Below are 25,935 nucleotides of genomic sequence, written 5' to 3' on the forward strand. Positions count from 1 at the left end.
TTCAAACTCTTCACGCAGTATCGTATCTCCCATTTCATCTTCATCTACATCCTCTTCCATTTCCATAATATTGTCCTCAAGTACATCACCCTTGTATAGACCCTCTATATACTCCTTCCACCTTTCTGCTTTCCCTTCTTTCCTTAGAACTGGGTTTCCATCTGAGCTCTTGATGTTCATACAAGTGGTTCTCTTATCTCCAAAAGTCTCTTTAATTTTCCTGTAGGCTCATCTATCTTACCCCTAGTGAGATAAGCCTCTACATCCTTGCATTTGTCCTCTAACCGTCCCTGCTTAGCCATTTTGCACTTCCTGTCAATCTCATTTTTGAGACGTTTGTATTCCATTTTGCCTGCTTCATTTACTGCATTTTTATATTTTCTCCTTTCATCAATTAAATTCAATATTTCTTCTGTTACCCAAGAATTTCTACTAGCCCTGGTCTTTTTACCTACTTGGTCCTCTGCTGCCTTCACTACTTCATCCCTCAAAGCTACCCATCTTCTTCTACCGTATTTCTTTCCCCCCTTCCTGTCAATTGTTCCCTTATGCTCTCCCTGAAACTCTGTACTACCTCTGGTTCTTTCAGTTTATCCAGGTCCCATCTCCTTAAATTCCCACCTTCTTGCAGTTTCTTCAGTTTTAATCTACAGGTCATAACGAATAGATTGTGGTCAGAGTCCACATCTGCCCCTGGAAATGTCTTAAAATTTAGAACCTGGTTCCTAAATCTCTGTTTTACCATTATATAATCTATTGAATACCTTTTAGTATCTCCAGGGTTCTTCCATGTATACAACCTTCTATCATGATTCTTAAACCAAGTGTTAGCTATTATTAAGTTGCGCTCTGTGCAAAATTCTACCAGGCGGCTTCCTCTTTCATTTCTTAGCCCCAATCCATATTCACCTACTATGTTTCCTTCTCTCCCTTTTCCTACACTCGAATTCCAGTCACCCATGACCATTAAATTTTCATCTCCCTTCACTATCTGAATAATTTCTTTTATTTCATCATACATTTCTTCAATTCCTTCGTCATCTGCAGAGCTAGTTGGCATATAAACTTGTACTACTGTAGTAGGTGTGGGCTTCGTATCTATCTTGGCCACAATAATGCGTTCACTATGCTGTTTGTAGTAGCTTACCCGCATTCCTATTTTCCTATTCATTATTAAACCTACTCCTGCATTACCCCTATTTGACTTTGTGTGTATAACCCTGTAGTCACCTGACCAGAAGTCTTGTTCCTCCTGCCATCGAACTTCACTAATTCCCACTATATCTAACTTTAACCTATCCATTTCCCGTTTTAAATTTTCTAATCTACCTGCCCGATTAAGGGATCTGACATTCCACGCTCCGATCTGTAGAGTGCCAGTTTTCTTTCTCCTGATAACGGCGTCCTCTTGAGTAGTCCCCGCCCGGAGATCCGATTGGGGGACTATTTTACCTCCGGAATATTTTACCCAAGAGGACGCCATCATCATTTAATCATACAGTAGAGCTGCATGCCCTCGGGAAAAATTATGGCCGTAGTTTCCCCTTGCTTTCAACCGTTCGCAGTACCAGCACAGCAAGGCCGTTTTGGTTATTGTTACAAGACCAGATCAGTCAATCACCCAGACTGTTGCCCTTGCAACTACTGAAAAGGCTGCTGCCCCTCTTCAGGAACCACACGTTTGTCTGGCCTCTCAACAGATACCCCTCCGTTGTGGTTGTACGGTACGGCTATCTGTATCGCTGAGGCACGCAAGCCTCCCCACCAACGGCAAGGTCCGTGGTTCATGGGGGGGATTTTAGAGGTAGATAAGTTTTTATTGCCAGCCTTCCTTTCCATAATGTAAAAGATTCGTCAACAGAAATGTTTTCTCCCATGTTGAATGTATTTATAAATGTATCATTCAAGTGCTGAATGACAGAACCCAACTTGAACAATCTCTTATTGCCTTCAAATGTATTCATTTCTTCATTGTTTACAAAATGAAGGAATCTGCAAAGTAGCTCAAACCTGTCTTGTTGCATACTCTGGTAAAGAAATCGGCGTGTTCAAAAGCGGATGCTTGTTGAAATAAGACTTTACTGGTGGCTTCTGAATAATTCCCATTAACATCTGCAGTGCAAAAAACACACAAAGCTCATCTTTGTCAGTATCTACCCAGTTCAGAATAACAGTTAGTTTCACACAAGATTTTTTCTACGATGGTTTCACCGAAATGCAGCTTGAACGCTTCAGCTGCAGAATTTACCTGTATCACAGATCCACGTTTACCAATGAATGGTGTTTTCAGAGAGACATAAGAGCTGTCAACTTCTTGCCATTTCCAGTTTTCTTCATTCCGTGCGCATTTCACTGGTGCACCTTGTTCGATGTCATCATCACTGTCTGCTGTTTCTTCTTCATTTCTTTCACGTGTTTCTTCCAAACAGTCAAAATCACTTTCATCGTCAACATCTAGATCACTCCCGCTGTCATTTATACTATCTAAACCATTCGTTGGTTCATTGAGAATTTGAGAGTTTGCTCTGAAGTAAGACCGCGCGAAGTGTTCGGCTGCATCGTTTTGCATTCGAGAGTGTCACTTGGACTGTAAGGTACAACACGTTATTCCTCCCGACTGCTTCACTTCGTGACAAAGATCTTCAAAACAGAGCAGCACATATATGTTTGTAGTTAGCTGATGAAGTAGTATCAGTTGTCGTCAACAGATGGCAGAGCAATACAGTTTTACCTCAGAGACTGCAACTGGTGAGTACGTGGTCGGGATGCTGCCAGTGCAGACATTCGCAGCATGCAAGTAGGTATTCGGGCTCCCAGCTTGAGGGGTTAAATTACAAAAATTCTGTTCTTCACATACATGCAATATATTGTGATGTGAGAGACTCACCATCTCACATTATATTTCTGGACAGCCTGAAATGTGATGCTGCCAGACCAGTTTACAAAACAAAATTGTGGAACTGTTTCTTTCACAAGGAATGATGTTGCCAGCTGTGCTATCCAGATGCGACGCACTTCCAAATTGGCAGAAGGGAAGTTGTGAGTGCAGGAGTTCATTCACTGAGAGCACTGCTTGGGAAAGGGAAGGCTGAGGGTTTGACTCCCGGTTTGGCACTTGGTTCTGGTTTGGCACTCAGTTTTAGTCTCCCAGGAATTTTCAAAACAGAGTTACTTGCTTGTGCTTATCTCTCTTCTATTTAATTATTGACAAGGACTAAATAGCTGGTGTAAAATGTGATTTGCAATCTGGCAGCTGTGATTTCTATTTATCTTAGTGCATGCCATACACTTAAATGTAGTAGCAATTTTTCTCTCTTGTTCATGTTACAGTTCTCTGGCACTTCTTATTGTCCCGCAAGGAGTCTTTCTAGACATTTGGTCTCTCGGCTTCCGGTGGTTGGTACGGGACTATCTTGTTCCGGTAGTGCGATGCTTTAAACCTGGATTGGATACTTGCATGGCAGACTGAATGCATACCTGGTGCTATTGTAGGTTGTGCGTTCTCGTGTGCCTCGCTCATGTTCCTGTTGGCTTCCCCCTGGACAGGTCCTCGAGGACAACGACTACGGGCGTGCTGTCGACTGGTGGGGCATCGGCGTGGTCATGTACGAGATGATGTGCGGTCGGCTGCCTTTCTACAATCGTGACCACGATGTGCTCTTCACCCTGATTCTGATGGAGGATGTAAGTGACAAGTAGCTTGTTGTGAGTGCAGCACTGTTTGTATATATTTCTTCTTTTTTGTGGGTTGTGCCTCTCAGATTTGACACCTTTTTTTTTAATGTCATATCAGAAACAACGGTTGCTGTGTTGATTACCTTATTTGTTACAGTTTCAAAACTTATACATTAGAACACTGATGTTAAAGTTTCAGTAAATATTCGTGTTTTGTCAAATACAATGTGCACTCATGGTTAGTAACTATCAGTATGGCTTCTTTTATTTCAATGTCCCAGAACTGTGGTGCTTGCATTGCGATGCTGATACATGTATAAGGCAGTAATGATATCAGCTGATTGAGTCGGTTATTGTATTCTTTATACACTGTCCAGTCATATTGTGACCACCTGTCAAAAACACGAATAACCCAGCTTTGGCCTCATGGACTGCTGAGAGGTGTGGAGTGAATGAGTCAGAAAGGTTCCAGAAAGTACTGACAGGGATGGGGAACTATGCCGACTCCGGTTTGGTGGTCAGCTGCGCTATATTTCTCAGTTGAGGATCCGTTGCATGAATAGCTCTATTGAGATGTACCCACAGATTTTTGATTGGATTGAAATCCAGTGAGTTTGATGGCTAGTGGAGTACAGTAAACTCACACTGGTGCTCTATCAACCACACATGTACACTGCGAGCTGTATCACATTGCTTGCAACATTACATTTCCTGCTGGTAGACACCAACATGCTGAGGAAAAACAAACTGTGCTGTGTGGGGTAGCTATGCGGTCCGAGGTGCCTTGCCATGGTTCGCACCCCTACCCCCCGTCGGAGGTTTGAGTCCTCCCTCCCTCCCTCCCTCTCTCTCTCTCTCTCTCTCTCTCTCTCTCTCTCTGTGTGTGTGTGTGTGTGTGTGTGTGTGTGTGTGTGTGTGTGTGTGTGTGTGTGTTTGTTTGTTTGTTTTAGTAGTAGTAATAGTAGTATCATGTGTCCTATGCTATGATTCGCTGACAAAAGCACATCACAACCTCAGTTTCAGCACTTTGGAAGCCACTGTGCTGTACCTGGTGGAATTCGTATTTGTACTTCTGTAACATGAAAATATGCAGCGCACATTTTGCCACACGTCAAAGATCTTAACAAAACACTCTTTTTTCTTTCGTTTTTTTTTTTCTTCTTTTCTTTTCTCCTCCTCTCTCTCTCTCTCTCTCTCTCTCTCTCTCTCTCTCTCTCTCTCTCTCTCTCTACTTTCTTCTTCTTCTTCTTCTTTTTTTTACAGTTTTTTGTTTTGTGAAGTGCTGCAAAGTTCTGCATCAGCCTATAAAACTTCCATCTTTCCATTCAAAGGATTGAAGAGTTTTGCAGCTCCAAACGAAAGTATAGAGTCACTTAATAGGAAAAAAAATTACTTTCATTCGGGGTATAGTGTATTTTCAGCCAGGGGAACAAGTATATTTCTAACCAGGAAATCCAGGAAGAATTAGGGAACTTATTTCTTTCCTCATCCGTGTATACACCCTGCTACCACAAAATGCTATTTCCGGGATTGCTAAATCACCTGTATCACTGTCGCACTGTCATTTCCTAAATTCATCAATATTCAATTGTACTTCAAACTATATTTCTTCCCAGATGATCATGGGTGTATTTTAATAGTATTCCCTGCCCTTTTCCCAGTTAAATATAGTTACTGTATAAGTACAGTGATGAAAAATCTGAGACCTGTATATCTGAACTTCACATGTAGCAAATTTCAATAAAGGGCTTAGATCTTCACAATTTTGAAGGATGAGAGTGTCATTTGAATACAGTTCGTCAAAGTTGCTCATCTTTGCATCAGTTGTTGCATTTCAGCCACTCACCATACTACTTGTGTATGGCACCTACTGTTTCATTACACTAAAGAGGTGGAGGCTTGCTGAAAATGTTTCACAAGTTACAAACACACACGTATAAATTCCAAAAGTACTAAATCCAAATTACTTAGTTACATTTTACAGTTTCCTAAACTTGATTTGATGGCAGGGAAGACTGTTGACAACTTTCACTAGAGTTATAAGATCAATATATTCTGCAATAGTGATGGGATGTTCCAATTTTAATAACAAAAATCGTACTGTCTATAATTCAGTCGTGGCACAGTTGTGCACATATATTATTATTATTATTATTATTATTATTATTATTATTATTATTATTATTATTATTATTATTCTGATCGTATTATGAACATATTTGAAAGTTTGTTCTATTTTTTGCCTGGCAGATGTTATTAGAGAGCACTTTACGAAAATAGGTCACATACTTTGACACTGTTAAAACAGCATTAAAATCGTGCTTTGCATTTTAGTAATGCCACGGTGTTAGTATACCACAGCCATTCATCCCCACAACATATTCACCAAATCGGTCTGATCGGACTAGTGGATACTAATTAGCGCCAAAGCCAAAGCTGTGGCAACAAGGCCCAGCTGTACTACAGCATGGGCATGAAATCACAAATGTTCAAAGGGAAAGATGTGTCGGAATGACAATATGCTTACCATGGCTGCTTTTTTCATGTGAGTGCATTCAACCAGCACAGTAACTCGACTGGGATGATGGGTTGTTTCAGATGGAGAGAACGAGGCATAGGGCTGTTGCCTATCATATGCATTTGTTAGAGAGTTAAGACTATTCCACAAGGCTTGAAGTACTGTTCTGTTACTGTGTGAAATGTGTTGGTACTTCATGTTTTATTTTTCACATGCACTGGCTGCTCGACTTGGCCAGTTCGGTAGTTTTTGTGTCCCTCCAATTCTGTGGAGTCAGAGTAATGGAAGTGTTTTGTTACTAGTCTGTACGTTTGTACCGAATTGGTAGTTTTTGTATTCCTTCAACTTTTTATTCTCAGCAGAGCTAGTTGTTAGTGACTTGGAATACCAAATATTTTTGGTTACTCGCCACCCTTTCTTTCCTTTCAGCCGATTTGTGGATGTTCGTCTTTGTAATAAGTTGTTCGCGTTGCCATTAAACATTCTTGTCTTTGTCTTCTCAAGGGACAAAGTAGTAAGAACACTGACTATATGTTCGAAGCATTCACCACACAGTCTAGTGGCCCAATCTAATGCTTTAACAGACTGTTTAATGAAATGCAGTTTGATTTGGTGTGGAGGGAAAATTATGTTTGCTCGATGCACAACATTTGGCATACTGGCTTGGAGAGTCACACATATGGACCACTCCTTGTGGTACCAGTACCTACCTCATGCTTCGCTGTCTCAGACTCAGAGAAAGCAGCCATACATTATGTCCAGTTGTGCTTCTGGTATTGTAGTGAGTTAATCACAGTGTTCATGTCATTATGCTTTTCTCATAAAGAGACAGAATGGCCAACTGGAACAGTAGCAGAGACATTTCCATTGTGTAGTAGAACTCACTTCAGACTGCGTTTTGAGCTGTCTACAAATAAATGTCAGCCATCTGGATTGTACAATGTACTTTCTAATTCCTGGAGAAGTCCTGAGACATCCAGTACACATTCTTCTTGAAATCTAGAGGCGAACACTTCAGCTGCAAGTTGGAGAGACGCAAATCACCCACAGTGTCAGTCACTTCAGACTGCTTAAACTACCAAGAAGTTGAGGACTGAGAGAGATTAAAGGAATACGTATTCAAAGACACTCCCTTCTTCTGTCTCAATTCTTGTCACTATCCACATCTGCAGATGGAATAAATCCTGTAAAAACTAAATGCAGTAACTCATCAGAGTGCATGAAAGGTTTGATTGCTGAGGAGATACTAATATATGGTGTTTTATGTCTTTTTGTTTTATTTATTTATTTATTTATTTTTTGAACCAACACCCTTTGTATTAAAAGACAAAAATAGCAGTCACTTGTGTGACTCACTTGTTCTTGCCATTGTGTGGTCATTCTGGAAGGTAAACTCTTAATACTTTCCTTTTGTGTAGTCACTTCCTCACAGTTGTGACATACAGCATGTGGAGGGACATGTTTAATCTTGGTCAGAAGGACTAAGTCCAAAGCACTTTATAAACTTGCATCAAAGAGGATGTTATATGGCATCTTTTACCTAATAAGAGTGTAGTATCCACAGGTGTAACAAAAACTGTCTCGATGATTGTGACGTTGCTGTTTCTTCATAGCTATGATGAAATGATGTGGGATCTGAGAGAGAGAGCTATGTACTTCATCACAATCCTGTTGATAACTTAAGCATATAAGTAATTAATCTAATGGCAAATGGCTGGAATGGAAAAAGTACGATCTGGATTAGCACAGAGAGCAAAAATGCTTTCAGATTTGAAATATGCAGTTCAAAAACATTAAGGATCAGTAAAAGGAAACATTGGCAACTAAGTCTGGAAAAATTACACACTACTGGCCATTAAAATTGCTACACCACGAAAATGATGTGATACAAGAAGAAGATGCTCTGATATGCAAATGATTAGCTTTTCAGAGCATTCACACAAGGTTGGCACCGGTGGCGACACCGATATGAGGAAAGTTTCCAGCAGATTGCTCATACACAAACAGCAGTTGACCGGCATTGCCTGGTGAAACGTTGTTCTGATGCCTCGTGTGAGGAGGAGAATTGCGTACCATCACGTTTCCGACTTTGATAAAGGCCGGATTGTAGCCTATCGCGATGGCGGTTTATCGTATCGCGACATTGCTGCTCGCGTTGGTCGAGATCCAATGACTGTTAGCAGAATATGGAATCGGTGGGTTCAGGAGGGTAATACGGAACGCTGTGCTGGATCCCAACGGCCTCGTATCACAAGCAGTCGAGATGACAGGCATCTTATCTGCATGGCTGTAACGGATCGTGCAGCCATGTCTCGATCCCTGAGTCAACAGATGGGGACGTTTGCAAGACAACCACCAGCTGCACAAACAGTTAGATGACATTTGCAGCAGCACGGACTATCAGCTCGGAGACCATGGCTGCGGTTATCCTTGATGCTGCATCACAGACAGGAGTGCCTGCGATGGTGTACTCAACGACGAACCTGGGTGCACAAATGGCAAAACGTCATTTTTTTTTCGGATGAATCCAGGTTCTGTTTACAGCATCATGATGGTCGCATCTGTGTTTGGCGACATCGCGGTGAACGCAAATTGGAAGCGTGTATTCGTCATCGCCTTACTGGTGTATCACCCGGCGTGATGGTATGGGGTGCCATTGGTTACACGTCTCGGCCACCTCTTGTTCGCATTGATGGCACTTTGAGCAGTGGACGTTACATTTCAGATGTGTTAAGACCCGTGGCTCTACCCTTCATTCGATCCCTGCGAAACCCTACATTTCAGCAGGATAATGCACAACGGCATGTTGCAGGTCCTGTACGGGCCTTTCTGGATACAGAAAATGTTAGAGTGATGCCCTGGCCAGCACATTCTCCAGATCTCTCACCAATTGAAAACGTTTGGTCAATAGTAGCCGAGCAACTGGCTCATCACAAATAACCAGTCACTACTCTTGATGAACTGTGGTATCGTATTGAAGCTGCATGGGCAGCAGTACCTGTACACGCCATCCAAGCTCTGTTTGACTCAATGCCCAGGCATATCAGGGCCGTTGTTATGGCCAGAGGTGGTTGTTCTGGGTACTGTTTCCTCAGGATCTATGCACCCAAATTGCATTAAAATGTAATTACATGTCAGTTCTAGTATAATATATTTGTCCAATGAATACCCGATTATCATCTGCATTTCTTTGTGGTGTAGCAATTTTAATGGCCAGTAGTGTATTAACATTCTTGATTATTTGCAGGTCATTTGCTGTTTAGTGTTAAAGATCTAAATTAACTACAAAACTTCAGCTTGAGAAATCCTGCTTTTTATTGTCGTTCTTTTTGTTCTTGTAGCAGTATAGCTGTGAATATGTATCTGTAAATGTTTTAATATATGGATATAATAGAGGGAAACATTCCACGCGGGAAAAATATATGTAAAAAGAAAGATGATGAGACTTACCAAACAAAAGCGCTGGCAGGTCGATAGACACACAAACAAACACAAACATACACACAAAATTCTAGCTTTCGCAACCAACGGTTGCCTCGTCAGGAAAGAGGGAAGGAGAGGGAAAGACAAAAGGATATGGGTTTTAAGGGAGAGGGTAAGGAGTCATTCCAGTCCCGGGAGCGGAAAGACTTACCTTAGGAGGAAAAAAGGACAGGTATACACTCTCTCTCTCTCTCTCTCTCGCGCGCGCGCGCGCGCTCACACACACACACACACACACACACACACACACACACACACACACACACATCCATCCGCATATACACAGACACAAGCAGACATTTGTAAAGGCAAAGAGTTTGGGCAGAGATGTCAGTCGGGGCGGAAGTACAAAGGCAAAGATGATGTTGAAAGACAGGTGAGGTATGAGCGGCGGTAAATTGAAATTAGAAATTAGCGGAGATTGAGGCCTGGCGGATAGCGAGAAGAGAGGATATGCTGAAGGGCAAGTTCCCATCTCCGGAGTTCTGACAGGTTGGTGTTAGTGGGAAGCATCCAGATAACCCGGACGGTGTAACACTGTGCCAAGATGTGCTGGCCGTGCACCAAGGCATGTTTAGCCACAGGGTGATCCTCATTACCAACAAACACTGTCTGCCTGTGTCCATTCATGTGAATGGACAGTTTGTTGCTGGTCATTCCCACATAGAACGCTTCACAGTGTAGGCAGGTCAGTTGGTAAATCACGTGGGTGCTTTCACATGTGGCTCTGCCTTTGATCGTATACACCTTCCGGGTTACAGGACTGGAATAGGTGGTGGTGGGAGGGTGCGTGGGACAGGTTTTACACCGGGGGCGGTTACAGGGGTAGGAGCCAGAGGGTAGGGAAGGTGGTTTGGGGATTTCATAGGGATGAACTAAGAGGTTACGAAGGTTAGGTGGACGGCGGAAAGACACTCTTGGTGGAGTGGGGAGGGTTTCATGAAGGATGGATCTCATTTCAGGGCAGGATTTGAGGAAGTCGTATCCCTGCTGGAGAGCCACATTCAGAATCTGATCCAGTCCCGGAAAGTATCCTGTCACAAGTGGGGCACTTTTGGGGTTCTTCTGTGGAAGGTTCCGGGTTTGAGGAGATGAGGAAGTGGCTCTGGTTATTTGCTTCTGTACCAGGTCGGGAGGGTAGTTACGGGATGCAAAAGCTGTTTTCAGGTTGTTGGTGTAATGGTTCAAGGATTCCGGACTGGAGCAGATTCGTTTGCCACGAAGACCTAGGCTGTAGGGAAGGGACCGTTTGATGTGGAATGGGTGGCAGCTGTCATAATGGAGGTACTGTTGCTTATTGGTGGGTTTGATGTGGACGACATGTGAAGCTGGCCATTGGACAGGTGGAGGTCAACATCAAGGAAAGTGGCAAGGACCAGGTGAATCTGATGGAACCAAAGGAGTTGAGGTTGGAGAGGAAATTCTGGAGTTCTTCTTCACTGTGAGTCCAGATCATGAAAATGTCATCAATAAATCTGTACCAAACTTTGGGTTGGCAGGCCTGGGTAACTAAGAAAGCTTCCTCTAAGCGACCCATGAATAGGTTGGCGTACGAGGGGGCCATCCTGGTACCCATGGCTGTTCCCTTTAATTGTTGGTATGTCTGGGCTTCAAAAGTGAAGAAGTTGTGGGTCAGGATGAAGCTGGCTAAGGTAATGAGGAAAGAGGTTTAAGGTTGGGCGGCAGGTGATCGGCGTGAAAGGAAGTGCTCCATTGCAACGAGGCCCTGGACATGCGGAATATTTGTGTATAAGGAAGTGGCATCAATGGTAACAAGGATGGTTTCCGGGGGTAACAGACTGGGTAGGGATTCCAGGCGTTCGAGAAAGTGGTTGGTGTCTTTGATGAAGGATGGGAGACCACAGGATCAACATAGCCCAGCTCTAACCAACCCTTTTTCGCCTTTTTTACGCCAGATCTCCATTTGCTTTCTAGTTATACCTTTATCTCTCCCCATATATTTTTATATTTATTTTCATTTTCATTTCAGCCTCGTGTTCCACTTTCCACCTTCTAGTACCTTGTCACCCTCACAACACCTCCACAACAACCCCATTAAGTTTTATTTACATTCCCTCTGCAAACATGCCTTCGCCCTAGCCAGATTACACTCCCATATTTTATTTTCTCAGGCTTGTCTGACATTTGGCATCACCCCCAAAGGCCTCACACATAAAGTTCCCATCTCTGGCTGCAACCCTTCTTTCCATCAGTCCCTACACCAGTTCCAAACCGAACAATCCATTGCCCTCACCCACCTAATCCTTCACCTACACATCCACTCAGCCAATCAACACACCCATCAACTCCTATCCTTAATAAAAGTCCTCAATCTTTCCTCTCCCACATCCACACCGGTTGTTCAGAGCATCCTCCTACAGGCCAACCGCAAATTAGAACAGCATGCCACCCTCCATCTTTAAAAACTATCCAATCTCCTGGTTTCCCACCTCCGGAAAGGCGACTCACTCACCCTTCACAACCTTTCCACTAAACCTCAACCTCCTCTCATTGCACACAAACCTCAATCTCCCACTTCCAGCTCCACTCCCTCCAAAACCTCAAAATTCCAATCAACACAATCTGGAACCACAACACCCCAATTCAGTAGTTAACCTTTCCTCCAAACCTCTCTCCCAATCCGAAACCTCTGTCCTATCCAAAGGCTTCACCTTCAGCCCCACTCCCAGATTTAACCAAACAGCCCTTGTCAAAGATTTACTGTCCTACACCCTTACTCTCTGCTGGAAATATCACTTTGCCACGAAGAAAAATGATCCTAATCCTACTCCTAATGATCCAACTCACCAAGACACTATCCAAATTGAACCATGCCTGGAACAGTTCCGTCCTCCGTCACAGCGGGACCCACCTCCTCTTCCTCAAAATCACCCTCTCCTAACCTTCCAGGAATTTCTGACTTCCAGCCTTGCCTCTCAATCCTTCTTAAAAAACCTTAATCCTACTCCCAACATCACCACTGCTGAAGCCCAGGCTATCCGTGATCTGAAGGCTGACCGATCCATCGTCATTCTTCCGGCGGACAAGGGTTCCACGACTGTGGTACTTGATCGTCGGGAGTATGTGGCTGAGGGACTGCGTCAGCTTTCAGACAACACTACTTACAAAGTTTGCCAAGGTAATCCCATTCCTGATGTCCAGGCAGAGCTTCAAGGAATCCTCAGAACCTTAGGCCCCCTACAAAACCTTTCACCTGACTCCATCAACCTCCTGACCCCACCAACACCCCGCACCCCTACCTTCTACCTTCTTCCCAAAATTCACAAACCCAATCATCCCGGCCGTCCCATTGTAGCTGGTTACCAAGCCCCCACAGAACGCATCTCTGCCTACGTAGATCAACACCTTCAACCCATTACATGCAGTCTCCCATCCTTCATCAAAGACACCAACCACTTTCTCGAACGCCTGGAATCCCTACCCAGTCTGTTACCCCCGGAATCCATCCTTGTTACCATTGATGCCACTTCCTTATACACAAATATTCCGCATGTCCAGGGCCTCGCTGCAATGGAGCACTTCCTTTCACGCCGATCACCTGCCGCCCTACCTTAAACCTCTTTCCTCATTACCTTAGCCAGCTTCATCCTGACCCACAACTTCTTCACTTTTGAAGCCCAGACATACCAACAATTAAAGGGAACAGCCATGGGTACCAGGATGGCCCCCTCGTACGCCAACCTATTCATGGGTCGCTTAGAGGAAGCTTTCTTAGTTACCCAGGCCTGCCAACCCAAAGTTTGGTACAGATTTATTGATGACATTTTCATGATCTGGACTCACAGTGAAGAAGAACTCCAGAATTTCCTCTCCAACCTCAACTCCTTTGGTTCCATCAGATTCACCTGGTCCTTGCCACTTTCCTTGATGTTGACCTCCACCTGTCCAATGGCCAGCTTCACATGTCGTCCACATCAAACCCACCAATAAGCAACAGTACCTCCATTATGACAGCTGCCACCCATTCCACATCAAACGGTCCCTTCCCTACAGCCTAGGTCTTCGTGGCAAACGAATCTGCTCCAGTCCGGAATCCTTGAACCATTACACCAACAACCTGAAAACAGCTTTTGCATCCCGTAACTACCCTCCCGACCTGGTACAGAAGCAAATAACCAGAGCCACTTCCTCATCTCCTCAAACCCGGAACCTTCCACAGAAGAACCCCAAAAGTGCCCCACTTGTGACAGGATACTTTCCGGGACTGGATCAGATTCTGAATGTGGCTCTCCAGCAGGGATACGACTTCCTCAAATCCTGCCCTGAAATGAGATCCATCCTTCATGAAACCCTCCCCACTCCACCAAGAGTGTCTTTCCGCCGTCCACCTAACCTTCGTAACCTCTTAGTTCATCCCTATGAAATCCCCAAACCACCTTCCCTACCCTCTGGCTCCTACCCCTGTAACCGCCCCCGGTGTAAAACCTGTCCCACGCACCCTCCCACCACCACCTATTCCAGTCCTGTAACCCGGAAGGTGTATACGATCAAAGGCAGAGCCACGTGTGAAAGCACCCACGTGATTTACCAACTGACCTGCCTACACTGTGAAGCGTTCTATGTGGGAATGACCAGCAACAAACTGTCCATTCGCATGAATGGACACAGGCAGACAGTGTTTGTTGGTAATGAGGATCACCCTGTGGCTAAACATGCCTTGGTGCACGGCCAGCACATCTTGGCACAGTGTTACACCGTCCGGGTTATCTGGATGCTTCCCACTAACACCAACCTGTCAGAACTCCGGAGATGGGAACTTGCCCTTCAGCATATCCTCTCTTCTCGCTATCCGCCAGGCCTCAATCTCCGCTAATTTCTAATTTCAATTTACCGCCGCTCATACCTCACCTGTCTTTCAACATCATCTTTGCCTTTGTACTTCCGCCCCGACTGACATCTCTGCCCAAACTCTTTGCCTTTACAAATGTCTGCTTGTGTCTGTGTAGATGCGGATGGATATGTGTGTGTGTGTGTGTGTGTGTGTGTGTGTGTGTGTGTGTGTGTGTGTGTGTGTGCGCGCGAGTGTATACCTGTCCTTTTATCCTCCTAAGGTAAGTCTTTCCGCTCCCGGGACTGGAATGACTCCTTACCCTCTCCCTTAAAACCCATATCCTTTTGTCTTTCCCTCTCCTTCCCTCTTTCCTGACGAGGCAACCGTTGGTTGCGAAAGCTAGAATTTTGTGTGTATGTTTGTGTTTGTTTGTGTGTCTATCGACCTGCCAGCGCTTTTGTTTGGTAAGTCTCATCATCTTTCTTTTTACATATGTTTTAATATATGATTAGAAAAACAGTAAGTTGATGGCAATAAATGTGAATTGCTTCACAAGCAGGTGACGGGGGTTATTTACTGTATTTATCACTTTTTCAAACAGGAGTTTGAAAGTGGGTCTCCTACTGTTGACATGTGACTACAAGAACGGACTGCAGTGGACTGCAGAAACACATAGTCTCAGCAAGAGAACTGTAAAGGGAAGTAAATGAAAGTATCAGCCTTGTAGGAATCTTAGGAGAAGTTGGTAACATGTTGCTTGGAAAGCATGGAAATCGCAAGAAACCTCTAACATGGATGGTTTCGACAATGATTTTTTAAAGTACTCTGTGTGAATGGTGAATACCCATCACTAAAACTTTTTACAGTTATGCTTGGGAAAATTGGGTTCAGGGTTAGCACTTATTCAGTGTAAAGAATTTTAAAAAACATTGGTTTCAAATATGTCAAGGAGAGAGTGTTTTAGTTGAAAGAAATGGCATAGGTGCAGCAAGAATCGCATCCCTTATACGGATGCATGATACAAGAGAAGGAAGTTGTTTCAACAGTGTATTAGCTTGGTGAAATATGGGTGGCTCAGAATTGGTCTAGGAAGACCTGCTGGAAAATGAATGATGGTACTGGCAGTTTCACAGTTCCCATTGAAATAGTTTTTTTGAATAATTATTCTGTATGCTTGCTCTTCTTCTGGTTTTGTTCCTGAGAGTGAACAGGTGTTTTTCTGTGTCTACCATTCAAATGTGAATGAACAATTTTTGCCAGAATTACTTCGAATTGCATGCCAGTTATCAATCGGCTGTTATCGAGAACATGCACCAGGAAAGTGGTTATTTTGCCCTGGCTTAAAAATGAAAATATTTCTCATGTTATAAATGTGACTTGGGCTGAACTCCAGCAGCTCATTAATAATACAAGGGTCACTCCAAAAGCAATGCACACTATTTCTTTTTTAAATCCATATTTTATTCCACATGTTTGAAAGTTTTACAGTGTGTAGATACATCCTTTAGGAACAATATTTTCATTCTCCACACAATTTCCATCCCTCTCCACTGCCTTACGCCATCTTGGAACCAGCGTCTGTATACCTGCAGGGTAAAAGTCTGGACCAACCTGTTGGAGCCACAGTTTGGCAGCGTGCACAAGGGAGTCATCATCTTGAAACGTTGTTCCACAGAGAGAGTCGTTCAATTTCCCAAAAAGATGATAGTCACATGGAGCCAGGTCAGGACTGTAAGGTGGGTTTCGGTGTTGTCCATCCAAGTTTTGTGATCACTTCCGTGGTTTTTTGACTGACATGTGGCCGTGCATTGTTGTGCAACAGCAAAACATCCTGCTTTTGCTGATGTGGTCAAACACAACTCAGTCGAGTTTGAAGTTTCTTCAGTGTTGTCACATATGCATCAGAATTTATGGTGGTTCCACTTGGCATGATCTCCACAAGCAAGAGTCCTTCTGAATCGAAGAACACCGTAGCCATAACTTTTCCAGCAGAAGGTGTGGTGTGATGCCACTCCATTGATTGCCTCTTCACCTCTGGTGAAAAATGATGGAGCCATGTTTCATCACCTGTCACAATTCTTCCAAGAAATTCATCTCCACCATTCTCGTACTGTTCCAAAAGTTTGCTGCATACCGTTTTTCTTGTTTCGTTGTGAGCCACTGTCAACATCCTGGGAACCCACCTGGCACAAAACTTTTTTAATGCCAACACTTTCAGTATTCTGCAAACACTTCCTTCCCCTATCCCAGCATAGTGTGATAATTCGTTCCCTGTGATGCATCTGTCAGCAGTCACCAATTTGTTAACTCTCTGCACACTGTCTGGAGTGTGTGTAGCACGATGCCTGCCGCTGTGAGGACAATCCTCAATATTGTGTGCCCACTTTCATCACATAACCTGCTTGCCCACCGACTAACTGTACTGCGATTGACAGCAGCATCTCCATACACCTTTCTCAATCTCTTGTGGATGTTTCCCACTGTCTCGTTTTCACAGCACAGGAATTCTATGACAGCACGTTGCTTCTGAGAAACGTCAAGTGTAGCAGCCATCTTGAAGACATGCTGTGACGGTGACATTCATGGGAACAGGTTGAACTAAGTTTGAAAACAAGCAGGAAGGATGTATCTACACACTGTAAAACTTTCACACATGCAGAAAGAAAACTGTATTTTAACAAAAATAATGTGCATTTCTTTTGGAGTGACCCTCGTATAAATCACACAACCGTATGTATGCACTTGACTTTCGTGCACGTGAATGTGGTCAGAGTTTTGGGGTTACCCACATATCACCGTCAGTATAATCCCATGGAATTAACTTCGGCAGTAAAGCATCTTTTCAGTATGGGCACAGTCAGTGCGGCGTGCTGAAAAGCATCACAAAGAAGATTTTGATACGGAGGTGAAGATGAATATAAGGATTGAACCTATCATTATAAATTTACAGTTAGATGGTTTGGACATAGACTAGCAGTGATATTGATGTATGATATAGAATTTGAAACAAAGTAAAGTAATAATATTTCTAAGTTTTAAGGACTCATGGTTTAAAAAATGTGTTTGTCTACATATCAACTGTACGCATAGTGTATGGGAACTTTGTAGCCTTTTTCCCAGCGTTTTGTATGCTCTAATAACTCAAGAGACTGTGGCCAGATTAATTTATCAAAGACTGTGATATTTCTACAGGTAAACCACTGTCATTTTCAAGACACAAACAGGAAAATACCATAAAATGACAGATTATTACTTGTCGAGATATCAATGGTTTTTTATCTTATTGGTCAGCATTGTCTCAAGTTATTCGCAGAAAACAGTTAACTGCTTGCCTGTTCAATGAGTTGTAAATGCAGACCCTCACTGTAATGTTGAAGAGTTAGCTTACACTCAAAGTGCCCACTGACAGTGAAAAATGTCAGCATACTGGCCATTTTTACAACAGTCTAATTCTCTTATACGCACAGTGATTACACTTAACTACAATTAAGCACACCAACATGTACAATTTATACCCATTTTTAAAAATTCCATGAGTAGAAGCAGTTGTCCAGCAAATATGATGATTTCAGTGTCCGCTTGAAGTTTATTTTATTGTGTATTTTTCTTATAGTACAGTTCAAATCAAAAATGGCAGTTACTGCAAGCAGTTAGAACAACCTCGTTGTTTTTGACAGTTGTCATTTCCAGAAAAATTGTTCTTGATGTCTTCACAAAGCTGTGTTAGCTGTTCTTGCCCTCCAACATCACACGTAGAAGCTGTGGAGCAGTGAATGCTATGTTGTCAAGGTGTGAAACAAGATTTCTCTCATAATGATTAATCGAAATCAGCTTTAACATTTATTATACCGTAGGCAAATTATACTGATTGTTGTTCTCAGCAGCACAGTTCAGTAACTTTGACTTCGTTTACCTGCTCTTTGCTGCTATGCATGCGCAGGTCTCATCCCCTCCACGTTTCCTGCTGTTCTGCCTCTTTGTGTGGAAGGCATGGAAGCGCCATCCTACTTCATGCAGGCTATAGTTACATCTCACTGTCCTCATCCGTTCCACCTGATACAACCTTTCATTCCAGTTGTGTTGGAGACTGGGAACGAAGTAATGGATGCATGTGTGTGAGTTTTTATTGTAAAAAAAAATGCAGCTTTGAAGGAGGATTTATCAAAAAGCTTGGCAGTGTCGTCGGTCTTATGCCCATTATCTGTTTCCTTGTATATTTTTTCTAGCTACAGTAATTTTAAAATGTTGTATGTCTATTATGCTTTTTAATCATACTGTTCTTATCAAGAGATTTTTTTTCTGTGGTGAAGAAATAAAAGAATTCAAGGCAAATGAGTAGTGCCAAAATCTTTTGAACAATTTGTTGGCCATCATTTGGAAATGATAGTGTAAATTTCTTCTCCTGCATGCAGGTACGCTTCCCACGGAGCATCTCCAATGATGCCCGTGACCTCCTAAGTGGGTTGCTCGTTAAGGATCCCACCAAGCGGCTCGGTGGAGGGCCGGAGGATGCCAAGGAGATCATGGCTCACCCGTTCTTTCGTTCCATAAACTGGAATGACCTTGTGCAGAAGAAGGTGAGCTACTGTCACTGCAGTACTTTCAATTCATGTTATGGAAATGTAACACTACTACTAAATCTCATTTTCTCTTTGATGATTGATTACATTACATTAGTTAAGTTGAAATGATTTTCTACATTTGGCTGTAGCTGTTTTCTTGTGATGTTGCAATTTTGGCATATTTGCCATTGTCAATAATCTTCAAAAATTTACTGTAGTACAATGTGCTAAGAAGAAAATTGTAGGAAAACAACAGTAGGTATGAGATGTTTTCAGCATCCCTGTACATAGAAGATTTGATTTCATAATTTAATTGGATAGATAAAAAGTGGCGACAGAACACATATGTAAAAGACGGTTGCAATTGGCAAGCTCTCGGAGCCAGTGGCTCCTCCTTCAGTAGAAGGGTTGAAGGGGAAGGAAGAGGGGTGAAGGAAAAGGACTGGAGAGATCTAGGGAAAGGGGTAGATTTTGGGGAAGATTTTATTTTGAACTATGCCATACAAACAGGATAAAAATAAATGTTCTTATAAGGATGTCACCATTGATGGTAATGCAGTTAATGGCTGTTATCAATGATATGAGTAACTTGATGCATAGATTTCTGTTACGTTTATGAAGGATAACATACAACTTTGGCTGTACAAAGTCAGTCAGTGTTAGGCAGAGATAACAACATAAGATGTATACACATCATAGAGTAACTAATCAGCAGTTCATTATCTTCCATGCTACTCCATCAAATGTGTTGCTGAAAACTAGACATCCTTCATGGGGCTCACAACTCTATTGTTTGTGGGCATGAGCATGTGTTTGACTACCACGGGGCCCCATTCCTCAGTCGGAGATGCATAAACCTCATTTGGCTTCTCACGCCAGCGAGGGGTGCCTTGGGACACTCAAATGTTTCTGCCGGTCTTCAGTCAGATATGAGCCAGTGACTGAAGGAACCACAGGCTGCTTCACGATCTTCTTCCGCCCTTGAAACTAATTACAGGAATCCCTCACAGTAATTCAAACCCCCTAAATAAAAGAAACACGAAAAGAAATACTCTTCCAAGATGAAGGAAATTTTTGTGGCCCTCATGCCACTGAATCACACGTTCTGTTTGTGTGGCCACGGCAGCAATTCCGGTGTTCCCTGACGCTCCAGATCTTACCACACAACGTGTCTCAGAACCTGTGTCTTGACTGCATACCCTCCCAACCAGTGGCAGCAGGTGATCCTGAGACGTAACCTGCTGCTTAGACCCTTCACGTCCTCACAGTATACTTACAGCATGATTCTCCAGTGGAAATGTAGTGGTTTATTCCACTACCTGGCTGAGCTATGACATCTACTTTCTGCATTGCCCTTCACGAAACTTGGTTTGCAACGACACGGTCCCCTGCCCTTCGTGGCTACCAAGGTATTTTAAGAATCGTGCCGATTATGATAGTGTGTCAGGTGGAGTTTGCACTTGTGTTCAGAACTCTGTACACACTGAAGTATTGCCTCTTGATACTGTTTTGAGGGCTGTGGCTGTTTAGGTAGAAGCATTTTGGGATTTTTACCATCTGTAGTGTTTGTCTCCTCGATGGTGGAGTGCGTCGGAACATACTGTGTGCATTGGTTTCTGAGCTCCCCCTGCCTTTCCTAATGTTCACTGACTTCAATGTCCATAACCCTTCGTGCGGTGGAACCACGATCACTGGCTGCAGTAAAGACAACGAAAACTTACTGGCAGATATCGACCTCTGTCTCTTTAGTACTGGAGCCTCCACACACATCATTGTGGCACATGGAACTTACTCGGCCGTTGATCTTTCTTTTTGCGGCTCTGGTCTTCTCCCATCCTTTCACTGGAGGGCCCACGATGACCTGTGTGGTAGCAGCCACTTCCTGATCTTCCTGTCCCTCCCTCAGCATTACTCACCTGCATGTCCACCTAGATGGGCTCTCCAGAATGCTGACTGGGTGGGTTTCATCTCCACTGTAATTCTGAGCTCCGCATTAAATGCAGACATTGACGAGGCTGTCCAGAATGCAACAGCAGTCATTCTATCGGGAGCCGACTTAGCGATTCTCTATTCTTTGAGATCATTCTGTTGGAAGGTAGTATCCCGGTGGATGTTTGGACTTTGGAAATCATTCAGGCCGTTGGAGATCATAGATAGGCTCTCCAACTCCGTAAGTGACATCAGTCGATCAAGCACTTGATTGCCTTTAAATGGCTCCATGTCCAGGTCTGCCATTTAATAATGCTGGGAATGGTATGTTTCAACCACTGGACCACATACTCCAACTTCACAGGTTTGGACGAAGATTCTAATTTCTTTGAATACCAGTCCTCTGCAGGTATACTTGGCATTTCCTTGAACGGTGCTGTGGACACTGACCTAGACACCATAACTGAAAACTTTGCTCTTCATTATTCTTGAGGCTTTGTGTGTGAAAACTATCAACCTACCTTTCATGTTCTTAAACAGTGGATTGAGAAACTGCACTTATCTTCCACTTCACAACACCTGGAGCCCTATAGTGCTACATTCAGGGAGTGGGAATGCTGCAGTGCCCTAGCACTTTGCCCTGATACAGCACCAGGACCAGACCGCATCCACTTGATGCTGCACAGCACTTTCTGGGTTAGAGTTGGTGCTTCCCACAGTAACCCCAACGTTCGAGAGAATGAGGTCCCATGGGGCTCTGTATTAAGTGTCCCTTCCTTTGTAGGAGCCATACAACTGTGTGGCAGTCTTTTCTTCGCATTTCTTGCACGGAATCCAGTGTTCTTCCTCGGCTATGCATTGGCTGTGTTTGGCTGATACAATGCTACTTTCTCTGACGCCAGGACCCACCTTACTGCTGATGTGGTGTCCACCTGACAGTGGCCCACATCCTGCTAGACTCCCAAATTTGGGTGGTTTGCGGCGATATCTTAAATGTGACACGCTACTGTGGTGTTGACGGATGGTGCCAAAACCGTTGACCTGGTTTTACGTTTCACCCGCATTTATAACTTTTTCAAATGTGAATTTGAAAGCAGGTCTCCTACTGTTGACATTTGAAAACACAAGAATGGGCTTCAGAACCGTGTGGTGTCGGCAAGAGAACTGTAAAGAGAATTGTAAACGAAAGTGTCAGAGCTGTAGGAACCATAGAAACAGTTGGTTTCGTGTCACCTGGAAAGCACCGAAATCGCAAGGAACCTGTAACACAAATGGATGGCTTTAACAACAATGTTTTAAAGTGCTCCATGTGAATGAGGAATGCCTGATGTAACAAAAATGTGTTACAGTTATGCAGGTTTCAATGGTAAGCACTTTGTCAAGGTAAAGATTTTAAAAGATATTGGTTCCAGATATGTTCTTTTTAGATACTAACCAAAGCAGAGGTGACAGTAGATCGTTTTGAACAGCGACCATGCAAGTGTGGGCATGGAGGATCTCCACTTAATATTTACAAGAAATATGAGTATAACCTTCAGTTTAGAACGGCACTTGCCCTCCAGTGCTTGGCGTTTTTCCTACAGCACCCGCCCACAACTCCCACTATTGCCCTGTCGACTGCACATCTGATGGCCCTGCACACACTGTAAATAAAAATCCCAGAGATGATGTTACCGTTTCAGACAGTGTTTTATGTCATTATACAAGGTAAATAAGTTAAAATTCAATGCAGCATTATTTATGTCTTTACAGATCAAGCCACCTTTCAAGCCACAAGTGACATCCGATACAGACACCCGGTATTTCGAGTCGGAGTTCACTGGTGAGAGTGTGGAGCTGACGCCACCCGAACATTCGGACAGCGCTCTGAACAGCATCGCAGAAGAGCTGGAGCAGACGGGGCCGTATTTCTCGCAGTTCAGCTACCAGGACCTGACTGGCAGTAGTATGCTCAGTTCTACGGCCGGCACTTCGATCGTCTCCTCCTCCTCGGCGGCGGCCAGCATGCAGTAGTGTGCTGCGGTCACCGACCTCGTCCTTCCGAGAGGAACTCCACCTTTCCGGGGCTCGATTTGAAAGGACCCTGTGCCACTGTTCCCATTTTGAACCGACGCACGCAGTTTCCCGGGGACCGAGAGACAGCTCGATATATTGTGCACGTACCCGGTATGGGAGTGACGGATCAGGATAGTGATGGGCTGTAATGGGAGATGCGACGAAGACAGAGCCTCTGAGGTCGTTTCGACACCCGTAGGATACCGGTGTAGCTGCCCGGAACCGGGCCGTAGGCAGATTCTAGGAATCCCTGCTCTGGAGATTTTTTGACTAAAATTGACAATAGGGGTAGGAAAAGGAGTCTGCTTGTGCAATACCTATGTTGCCCTATTCTGGAAGCAAATGGAGCCTGATCGCTGATACGGCTGCAAATAATTAGACTGTGACCAGTTTGTGGTCTGTCATTGCATGATCGTGTGTGTGTGTGTGTGTGTGTGTGTGTGTGTGTGTGTGTGTGTGTGTGTGTGTGTGTGTGTGTGTGTGTGTAAGTAGTATATAACATACATTAAGAGGGATTCTGTTGATTTCAGCTGGTAAGAACATTTTATATTTCAAGCATGGTCATTTCATGCATATTGTGCAGACTGTACATTTCTCTTTCTTTTTTTCTTTTAAATTATCACTGTAAATTTAATGTCCATCAAGCCAGAAACAAATTTCTGGCCTCTATGCAATGGTGAAATTTGGTACCTTTGTTAGTACTTCAATATTGTTAGTGCAAGGTGAGCAAAGCTCTTTGGGCTTAATTTTCATGTTTCTTTCCTTTTTATTTACAAGTGCATATTCACCAGTTTTATTGCATTGTTAACAAGCAATACAGGGACATACTTTGTGGGCAACTGCACTGGGGCTCCCTTTGTATCTCCTAGTTCTTTCATTGTGAAAGAACTGAAACCAGTTTGGTAATTTGTTTAATGGCGTACTGTGGTTTGGAAGAATTAAGTACTTGGAGACAGTGTAGTTAGCATTCCATTTTGTTAGTTTCCATGAGTAGCTTTAGATCACACCACAAAATAAGTCATTATGTGAATACCTGCTGGAGCATCGTATGTTGACTGCCACGTGTTTTTGCAAAGTGAGCCATAAATACCTATTAGATTTTGGTGTTAGAATTCAAAGGTAGGTACAAAGGGATATACCAGTTTGCGTGAGTGTGCCTGTAGGTAATTAAGTCTAAGCCTTCCTGAATGGATATGAAATGACTGTCAGTTTTTTCATACTGCAAGGGGATCATGTTGTTAAATCCTGTGTTGTACAGTTAGGAATAAATTATGGATAACAGTAACTAGAATGTTAGATTTTACACACTCAACCAGAGAAGCCACTACTATAAGTAGTAACACAGTTATCTTTGTATACAAATGAACTTAAAGGTTTATAATTAATTTGTGAAATAATGAATTAAAAGTCGTCTTAAGAGTACTATAGGTGGATGTGACAACCACTATTTTATTGGCACTATTGTGGTACATACAAAAGGCAGCCAATGTGATTACACCCAGAATTATCTTCTACTGTTGAATATTGTACATTTCTGACAAAATCCAGAGTGAAGGAAGCAGTTATGGGTGAGTGTTGTTACATGCTATAGATATGTTTAAATACTATATGGATGTGTTGACAGAGGTCAAACCTTGACAATGATACTTCCATTTGTTGTGATAGTAGCTCATTAACACATCCAGCTCCTCCTTTTAAAGAGCTATTTATTATTGTTGCACAGAAGTTGATTATACCATTCAGTTCTGGGCCATGTAGTAAGAAGCAGATTTATGTTATTGATGTCCCAATTGTGTGCTAAATGATCTGGTAGTAGTTCTCTCTGCTGGTGGAAGTATTATTGAAACTTAAATTGTCTTGCCTATTAGTAGTATGTACTGTCTTTGATAATGTTTAAAGGGTGACAGTAACATTTAGGCAAATTTAGAGAGGTGAAAAATGTGCAAATTTTGACTGGTAGGAATAAAGTATAATATTTCCCTTTTTTAAATGGTGCCAGTGCTGTACCCGAATCGTATGGCTAGAAACATGATGTAGCAAAGAGTGATTAGTTTTGTCTTATTAGCACTAAAAATGCAAGCTTCATAACAGTGCTGAACAGTTACAACTGGTGCTCTATAACTCCCCTCATTGGATATGGAAATCTAATTTTTCAAACATGAAAAAATATCAAAATGTTCTCAAGCTTCCAGCCATGTCAGGTCGATGTATAACCATTTGCTGCGGCTTGATGAGACTATGCATTTGTACCTTAATCTGTAGCATTCAATAAATTATTGTGTGAAGTACATTAGAAATTAACAGGTAGCTTTTTCAAAGACTAGTTTCTTGTTGCATCTTGCCATTTCTGCTTAAATAGTCTATGCAACTTTTTGGCACTAGTTTGAGTGGAAAAGGAATTTCAATGAAAGGAGAACCTTAACATTCAATCAGAGAAACAATAAGAACAAAACATAAGCAAAATACTTCTAATAAAGTGAAGCCAGCCCTCTCTGTCTTGATCATTTCTTCATACTTTTTTGTACCCAAATGGCAAATGTTGCCTATATTTTCTTCTTATTGTTTCTTTGACTGAATTTTAAAGTTCTCATTTTACTGAAATTTCCTTTTTTCCGTTAACTGTAGGTTTGCAGTAGACCAGTAGTAGTGAGTTGTTAACATGAAGCTTATCTCTCTTAGTTGATCATCTTACTTTGCACAAACTTTGTTTTGTGTGTGAGAAATGTAAGAGCAGACGGCAAAATATTTTTTGCTTCATTTGGTGTCATTTGTTGTGGCATTTGTTAATTTCTGTTCCCACTGTTTCATTGTGCAATGTGTTTACATCATAAGCTAGAGTGGGTAGTAATGTTAAGATATGAATTTTGTTGCCAGAGTGCTGAGTTAGGGTTTTGTTCAAATTCTAAGAGGGACACGCTAAA

At 42.9% G+C, this 25,935-nt stretch overlaps 1 protein-coding gene across 1 annotated transcript in view; it reads left to right on the forward strand.

The window, feature by feature from the left end:
• The window catches only part of LOC126106100 (RAC serine/threonine-protein kinase), a 715,375-nt gene extending 689,966 nt beyond the window's left edge, over positions 1–25,409 (forward strand). Inside the window, exons 8-10 of the mRNA XM_049912348.1 lie at positions 3,547–3,684; positions 18,881–19,045; positions 22,712–25,409. Of these exons, the coding sequence (XP_049768305.1) occupies positions 3,547–3,684; positions 18,881–19,045; positions 22,712–22,972 (564 nt within the window). The 3' untranslated portion in view covers positions 22,973–25,409. The remainder of the gene's footprint in view (positions 1–3,546; positions 3,685–18,880; positions 19,046–22,711) is intronic.
• Positions 25,410–25,935: the final 526 nt, after the last annotated feature.

This window comes from Schistocerca cancellata, chromosome 10 (assembly GCF_023864275.1).
Source record: "Schistocerca cancellata isolate TAMUIC-IGC-003103 chromosome 10, iqSchCanc2.1, whole genome shotgun sequence".
Lineage (NCBI taxonomy): Eukaryota > Metazoa > Arthropoda > Insecta > Orthoptera > Acrididae > Schistocerca > Schistocerca cancellata.